This window comes from Manihot esculenta, chromosome 10, assembly GCF_001659605.2.
Source record: "Manihot esculenta cultivar AM560-2 chromosome 10, M.esculenta_v8, whole genome shotgun sequence".
NCBI lineage: Eukaryota > Viridiplantae > Streptophyta > Magnoliopsida > Malpighiales > Euphorbiaceae > Manihot > Manihot esculenta.
Genome location: NC_035170.2, coordinates 2,809,621 through 2,818,045, shown reverse-complemented (window position 1 = coordinate 2,818,045; position 8,425 = coordinate 2,809,621). Strand labels below are relative to the sequence as shown.

Below are 8,425 nucleotides of genomic sequence, written 5' to 3'. Positions count from 1 at the left end.
AAATAGAATTATAATAGTTAATTTATATATTATTTTAATTTAAAATAATAAAAAAATAAAATAAAAATTATGAGATGAAATAAATATATATTTATATTATTTAATTATTAAAGTAAAATTTATCTGTACTATATTAAGTGATGATATATTAAAATGTTAATATATAAATTATAATATTCCTCTGTTTTTTATTTTTTATTATTTTAAAATTTTTTTATATCATAATATTATATAAATTAATTATTATAATATTATTTTGTTTTAAAAAAATTTTGAAATATTTTTTAATATTTAATAAAATTTAATATTTTTAAAAGAAAAATATTTAAAAAGTTAAAAAAAATTGATATGAAAAATGTGAATAAAAATTTAAAAGAGATTATAAAAAATAAAATAAATATTTAAAATGATAAAAGAGAAAATAAACCGGCTGAGTTGTATAGACAACTAACCAGGATTCAACGTCATCACAGGGATAAGTTTTTAAAGTTGCACGCAATCCAATGCGCTCACCCCTCCATAAAACCAAACAGCGAGCCGTTCCTTTCAGCTTCACTTCTCAGTTCTAACAACCCGAATAGAGAAACGATGGATCAATCCAAACCCGAAAGCCTCATTCTCGTTTCCCGCGATCCAAACGGCATCGCAACCGTCACAATCAATCGTCCTAAATCCCTCAACTCTTTGACCAGGGCCATGATGACACGTTTGGCTAAGGAGATCAAGGCCTTGGGTCTTGATGATTCCGTTCATGTCATCATTCTCTGCGGAACTGGTCGGGCTTTCTGCTCTGGCGTCGACCTCACCGCGGCTGAAGACGTTTTTAAAGGGGATGTTAAGGATGTGGAGTCCGACCCTGTTGCGCAATTGGAGAGATGCAAAAAACCCGTTATTGGTGCGATAAATGGATTTGCGGTGACTGCTGGCTTTGAAATCGCGCTCGCTTGCGATATTCTGGTTGCTGCTAAAGGAGCCAAGTTTATGGATACTCATGCTAGGTTTGTATTTGTTTCATAGCTGATTGAGTTCCCAATTTATTAAATTGATTGAAAATTTTTGTTCTTTTTTTATTTGGAATTTGGTTCCTTTTGGAATTTGAGCTGATTTATCAAAATTCTGTTTGATTCTTTTCTTGGAATGTTCACTCGTATGTTTAATCCTATTTGTGCTACTGCTTCTAGGTTTTGTTTTTTGAATGATATTGATTTGCATGCCAGTTGTTGCTTTCAGATTTGGTATATTTCCTTCGTGGGGTCTTTCACAGAAGCTTCCACGCATTATAGGACCTGGCAGGGCTCGTGAAGCTTCATTAACTGCCATGCCCATAACAGCAGAGCAGGCTGAGAAATGGGGCTTGGTTAACTATGTTGTTGAAGAGAGTGAACTATTAAAGAAAGCTCGATCAATTGCAGAGGCCATGATAAAAAATAATCAAGATTTGGTATTGAGATACAAATCTGTCATAAATGATGGCCTGAAGCTGGACTTAGGTCATGCTCTTTCTTTAGAGAAGGTTAGTTTTTTTTTTTTTTCTTAAATTTTAATGTGATTTTTTGCACTGACAATTGACATCAATATATCAAAGAAACAGCAAAAAAAATATTGCATTTAAAAATAACAACAAAATTTATCAATCAAATTATAAAAAATTATCAGTTGTTTATTAAATTACCAACCATTGACTGACGAAAGTTTATAGCTAGTTTTTCACTTGTAATATTGAGCTTTAGTTTTATGGGAGCCCTAGGGATGGGAGGTATTGAGTTTCTGTCCATACCTATAGAGAGTTTTGCCTTCAGTGCTGATTTCATAGATTTAAGTGGAGCAAAGAATTCATGAACAGTTATGATAAATCTGTTATTCGTACTTGTTTTACAGGTACTATGTTGATGAATGTTGAGAAGGCTTATTCTAAGATCAGCAATAGAGTTTTGAATTGATTATCTGATTAATTTAATTTTATATAACATTTTAATTTATTCCAGGAGAGGGCATACGAGTATTACAATGGAATGACCAAAGAACAGTTCAAGAAGATGCAAGAGTTCATAGCTGGTCGGAATGCAAAGAAACCTCCTTCCAAGTTGTAGATTATAGATTAGTATTACTTGATGGTTTTTTGGTGGAAATAAACAATAAACATGTATGTTATCCCTGATTAGTAGGAAAAATGAAATGAATATTTAATTGCTCGGTTTAAATTCATATAAATAATTTTTTAATTCATTTTTCATTTAGGATTAATCTAAATTATATAACAGTTAGAATTTCACTTTTTCATAATTCATCAATGTGGGATCAAGAATCTCACAGAATAATTTTCTCAGGTTGGTTATGAAGTCAAAATACTACTTGTTTGTTATTTGTTGTTCCTGAATGGCCCATTCTAGTCAGAGATTACTGAATGTTGGAGTTAGGACCATGTGAAAACCCACCAGGTAGAACAATCGAGTCTACAATATGGATGATTTCTGGTTGTTTTATTTGTACATTGTGCGTTGGGGTGAGAACTCTTGGGTTTTGGATCAAATTCTTGAACTGAATTTCAAAATATCTTTTAAGTTTAGGTTTGTTTAGTTTTAGATTTTTTTTTATAAAAAAACTGCATTATCAAGACTCGAAGGGCCAAAAAGAGATGTTCAAGAAAAATCAAAGGCCCAGAAAAAGAGAAACAAATCACCCAAAACATATGCATATAAAATCAAGGGAAATTTACTTTTTAGTCCCTGAGGTTTAACGTAATTAACACTTCTGTCCCTCTATTTTGGCGATCCAACACTTAAGTCCCTCACTTTCTCTTCCGTCCAAATTCGTAGTCCTTCCGTCCATTTAAACCGTTTGGTCAAAGAGTCAAAAGTGAGAGGTGATAATTTTTTCCAGAAATACCCTTCTCTTAATGTGAAATTTCTTTTTTTTTTTTCTCTTTCATGCTTTCTCTCTCCAGTTGCAGAAGAAGAAGAAGAAGAAGAAGAAGAAGAAGAAGAAAGAAGAAGAAGAAGCTGCTGCAGAAAGAGTAGGAAGAAGAAGAAGAAGAAGAAGAAGAAGAAGAAGAAGAAGAAGAAGAAGAAGCTGCTGTAGAAAGAGTAGGAAGAAGAAGAAGAAGAAGAAGAAGCTGCTGTAGAAAGAGTAGGAAGAAGAAGAAGAAGAAGAAGAAGGAAGAAGAAAGAAGAAGAAGAAAGAAGAAGAAGAAGAAGAAGAAGTTGCAGAAAAAGGAGGAAGAAGAAGAGAAGAAGGTTAATTTTGTCAATTCACGTGTCCCAAACGGCTATTTTGGACAGAAGGACTACGAAGTTGGACAGAAAAGAAAGTGAGGGACTTAAGTGTTGGGTCGCCAAAATAGAGGGACAGAAGTGTTAATTACGTTAAACCTCAGGGACTACAAAGTAATTTTCCCTAAAATCAATCAAACCACTCAAATCAAGTCATATAAACCACTCAAAATGAAAGCAAACAAAACGAAATTAAACACAACACCATCATCACTCCAACATAAGATATTGGTCCACCACCAGTGGCAATCCATTGCCTGAACTGTTGAAAGCCAAGAAGAACATCAACAGAACCAAAACTAGAGAACCCAAAGAAATTGAAGCAGAAAGACCAGGAAACCAAAACTAGTGCTCAACACCAGGAAGGATGCGGCAAAGCTTAGGCAGGAGCAGCAATTACTGAACATCGTAGTGTGGTTTCGAGATGCCAACTTTACATTTTGAGTTTACTTTCCAGTTGAACAGAGCAACCCAAAACTAAATGTAAAGAAAACTCTTGCTCAATACCGTCGAAAATCCATAAATAGAGAAGAAAACAGTCATACAAACAAAAAAATTAAATTGCCGCCCTCCATGGCAAAGGAAACCATAGGAACAAAGAGGAGAAAAAAAAGAAGCCAGGGACAACCTTCCACGGACAACCGTCCCTGCTCGAAAGTAGCGGAGAGTTAAATTAAACAAAAGATCCCTCAATAACACTCAAGTGCCGACAACGAAATAGTAGAGCAAGATCGGCAAACTAGTGAAACAAATTCGAACCCTTTCCTAATTCCTGTCGCTTTCTCTCCCTTTCACTAGTTCTCTCTTTCGGTTTTACGCCTTCTTACTTGCTGAATGTGTGTATCCAGAAAGCAGTATATTGGCCTTTAAGCTCTTGAGTTGGATGCATACACCTGCTAAGTTCCTCGCACCACTATCCTTTTGAGTTTCTTTTCTGCTTTTCTTCTAGAGTCGTTCAATCCTTTCGTTTCAAGTTTAAACTAAATTTTACTTGATTTTTTTGATACAGAAACTTTTTTTAAGATTTAAACTTGTTGAGTTAGAATTTTCCTTTTTTTTTTTCCTTGTCTTAATTGCTAGATTTATCATAATGTTGGAATTAGAGTAGGCTGTTTCCATTTCTTAATCTTCTTTGTATATCAACGTTGTTTCTATTGAAAAATTCACTAGCATGGTTACCAGAATCAAATCAAATCGATATTTGATTTGATTTTTATTTTGATTATTTGCTCATTTTTTTTTTTAAAAAAAAAAGAATAAACTAATTAATCAATGCTCACCCAAATAAGAAACGATTACATTGTGGACAGAATCCATATTTTAGTTTTTACAGCTTAAATTAACCAAATTAACTAAAGAAGATTAAGGATTAAACTAAGGAACATTTTTCGTAATGGTGTGTGTATAGTCTCTTTTATGGAGAATTTGCCTTTGTGACACAAGCAGTGAAGAATTCAAATGTTCCTTCAAATATCCCAATCTAACAAGATTCCTACATAAATAACACACACCATCAATCAAAGTCAATTAGATGCAAAACCCTAGAAATATCTCATTTGAGAATAAATTCAAAAGGGGATGAATCTCTTGCTAAACTCATAAAACACTAACATAAAGTTTTTATTCTGCCAACTGAAACTTCGCTCCAAAAACCACCTAAAGGGGTTGAATAAAATCCTATACCTTGCAGATAATTCTGGCTTCCCACAGAATAAAACCCTAGAACTTGACAAGGGGTTTCTTTTGATTTAATCTTGATTTCAATCTGATTTTTGATTTAGCATCAGATTGAACCATAGATTCTAAACTTACTTTATACTTACTCTTCAGTCTCTTCTAACAATACGTTGCCAAAAATTAGGCATTTCAAAAAGCATGATAGTTGAGTGGTAGGGCACCTCTTGTCTGGTCCCTTGCTTGGCTTGTCACTAATATTGCAGATCAGCCTGCCAGATTGGTAGGCCCAGCAATTCCTGAGAAATGCAAACTTCGATCTCAACTGTAAATATTTCCCCAAATCTTCTTCTTTTTCATCCACCACAGATTCACAAATTCACAGCAACAGGATTTTGATGGTGATGATTATGTAACCTTTCACTGAAAATACACTCTCTCAAAAGCATCTATTAGAGTCAACTACAGCAAGTTTTTAACTAAATTCCTACATTCAGAAGGGAAAGCAATCATTCAGCTGTGAATTCAAGCCATGATTCAATTCAATGTGAGGATCTTCCCCAAGACGGCTGCAAGTTTTCAATGGAAAATACCCATTGCCCAATTAAAAGCTGTCACCATTGCTGAATAGTGTATTTTTTTTGTAGGTTTTAAGACAAGAATTGAAGAAACGGAAAGAAAGCTGGCTGCTTCTAATTATAAATTACATTTGAAAAAAAAAAATAAAAAGAAAAAAAGACCATGGAACTGAGACAGGGTAGCTTACCCTGTACCTTTCTAACTCTTCAAATGCCAGTCTCTAATGTCTTGCTTCTGCTGCTTCTTGCTCAATTCATTTTCTTCAAATTGCAATTATTTAAATTGACTTCTTCTTCCAAATTCACCAAAAAAAGGGGGGCTTTCTTTTCTTTTTTTTTGTTTCCAATCTTCAGCTTTCTCATATATTTCAATATGTACAAATAATTAAGAAACCACCATTACAGGCAAAGTTTTCAGCTTTCACCTCCTCCTCCTTCCCTCATTGACCTCCACATCCCAGACTCTTCTCCTCCTTGAAGAACCACTGTTATTAAAAACCCAAAAAGAACTGCTCCTTCCCCTCCTGATTCTTGAATCAGGATTTGAGCTCTCTCCGGCGACTCCACCACCAAAACAAGCAAACCAATGCCTTAAAGCCCGACCAAAACCAAGCCAAACACCGCCACCTCCTCTTCTGCCGCCACCTCCGTTCTCTCTTCCTCTGCCCCCTCCTCTTGCCCCCCATGATATCCTCCTTGGCAAACCCCCATTATTAAAGCCACCATCCATCTCTGTATAAACCACAGGCAACTCTCTCATCCCACTCCTTGCTCCCGTAAACCTCCCCACTGCATACCCACCTCCGGGCAGCCTCCATATCGTCAATCCCACCGCCTCCTCCTCAGTACTATTCTCCCCCGTTACCCGCCCGTTACCTGATTCATCGTCCCCAGGCAACTCATGGCGGCAAACTGGGCACGAATTTCGAAGTGAAAGCCATGGAAGTATACAATCGGAATGATATATGTGCTTACAGGGCATTTCTTTCGCCTCCGCTTCCAATTCGAAGGGCTCTTTACACACCGCACAGTGCGACTCCATAGAGATGTGGCACTCGCTTATCATTATAGTCGGCATCGACTCAATCGCCGACTTAGACGCCGGCGGGTGCTCGTATCGACCGAGCCCATTAATCTCAATCTGCGATATCTGATCTAATAATCTTTCAAATCCAGATCCCAATAAAAATTCCGACATGCTCGGCGGCAAAGGTCTCAACCCAGACCCACTTCCATCGTCATAATACAACTCAAATCCTCGTCCACCACCCTCGTTGACTCCATTGTCGGATTGCCCTGTCCCTCCACCGACGCTTCCTCCACGAAGCACAATAACGGGATTAATCGGGGAACGGTCACCAGCGTTCCTACGGGTTCTACGAAGAGGATTAGTTTGATCTGTAGCAGGAAGAGTACCTATCATTAACATAGCGGCGGTGGCTGCAGCAGCAGCGGCAGAAGAAGACGGAGGAGGAAATCTCCGGTTCTCGGTGTCTTCTTGGATCTCGAGCTCTTCGACAAATCCAGTTTCGCAATCTGGACAGGTAATTCTGTCCTCCGCCCCGAACTGCCTCCATGCTCGAACGAATCGGCTGCACCTATAGCACCAATACGAGGCCGCCGGCGATGACATGAAATCGGAAAAACCCACTTCCCCTCTGGGTCCCCTGTGCGTGTGGGTGTGCCCTGTCGAGTTTGAAAGGGAACTATGAGGATGGAAAAAAGAGAGAGGATTTTGCTTATCAGAGAGACAAATCAAGGAAGAAGACTACATATATGGAAATCGAAGAGAAACTGAAACCGAATGCAATTAACGGCAAAACCGCGTCGACGTTGTCAGCTTGTTTACTACGCTTTCATTGCTTTACACTTGGTTTGTTTTCATTGGTTACTCCACAGACGACGTTTATGTAGCCGTTAAGAGAGCTTTTTCGGGTGTGCGAACTGGTTTCGGGGAATATATTTTGGGGGTTAGGTTTCTGGTTTCGGGCTGTTTCAAGATTCGACCTGTTTGTTAATTAAATATTTTTAATTAACCTTAATAATATATTTAAATTCAATTTATTTACCAGGAAAAAAATTAATTAATTACTAAGATTTTGAAAATCAAATATTAAATCATCATTTTCTTCTACACACAAACAAACATGGAAAAAAAAATATTAATATCGGTAAATTCAATGATATTATAAGTCTGAGTAAAAAATTTTGTAAAAATTTAATTTTATTATTTTTTTATAAAATTTTTATTTAAAATATAAAAATTTAAAACTTTTTAATTTAAAAAATTTTCATTATATTCAACTCAGTAAAATTTAAGAACTCATATATATATATATATATATATATATATATATATTATTTAAAATTATTTAACCCTTCATAAATGATTCAATATTAAATTCATTTTAAATTAATATTTTATTTAAATTTAAAATTAATAAAATTCAAATTAAAAAAAAATATTTAAGTGATTATAATGACTATCTCTACATCCTTTAAACGCAAAAATGAATATTTTATCCATTAAACTAAATATTTTAGTTTAAATAATTCAATTTTAAGTGTTTAACGAGTATTCCATGTGTGTTCTACTGACTTATAATCCCCTTTTTTTATAATAATTTTTCAATAATTAAATTTGAGTTATGTTGTTGAGAGCATAATATGTTTCCACTCGCTATTTAACTACTTGTTAATTGTTAATAATTTAAATATTTAATAAGATAAATATTCTTTTAGTCTCTATTTATTTATAAAAAAATAATTTATGTAAAAAATATTTTTTATATGAAAATTAAGTATACAATTGTTAATTTTCATTTATTATATTATATTATTAAAAAATTTATATGAAATTATTTATCGTTTAAAAATATTAAATAATATTTTCAATTTTACTCT

The 8,425-nt window shown here is 34.7% G+C and overlaps 2 protein-coding genes across 2 annotated transcripts; one reads left to right on the top strand and one right to left on the bottom strand.

Moving 5' to 3' along the window:
• Window positions 1-489: 489 nt before the first annotated feature.
• Window positions 490-2,226, top strand: LOC110624090 (probable enoyl-CoA hydratase 1, peroxisomal). Its single transcript, XM_021769167.2, has 3 exons — window positions 490-998; window positions 1,231-1,513; window positions 1,986-2,226. Exons 1-3 carry the CDS (start codon window positions 589-591, stop codon window positions 2,088-2,090), a joined length of 798 nt encoding a protein of 265 aa, XP_021624859.1. The 5' UTR covers window positions 490-588; the 3' UTR covers window positions 2,091-2,226.
• A 3,229-nt stretch (window positions 2,227-5,455) lies between these two features.
• On the bottom strand, window positions 5,456-7,310 carry LOC110625042 (probable E3 ubiquitin-protein ligase RHC2A). Its single transcript, XM_021770538.2, has one exon. It carries the CDS (start codon window positions 7,152-7,154, stop codon window positions 5,943-5,945), a length of 1,212 nt encoding a protein of 403 aa, XP_021626230.1. The 5' UTR covers window positions 7,155-7,310; the 3' UTR covers window positions 5,456-5,942.
• Between the last annotated feature and the right edge of the window lie 1,115 nt (window positions 7,311-8,425).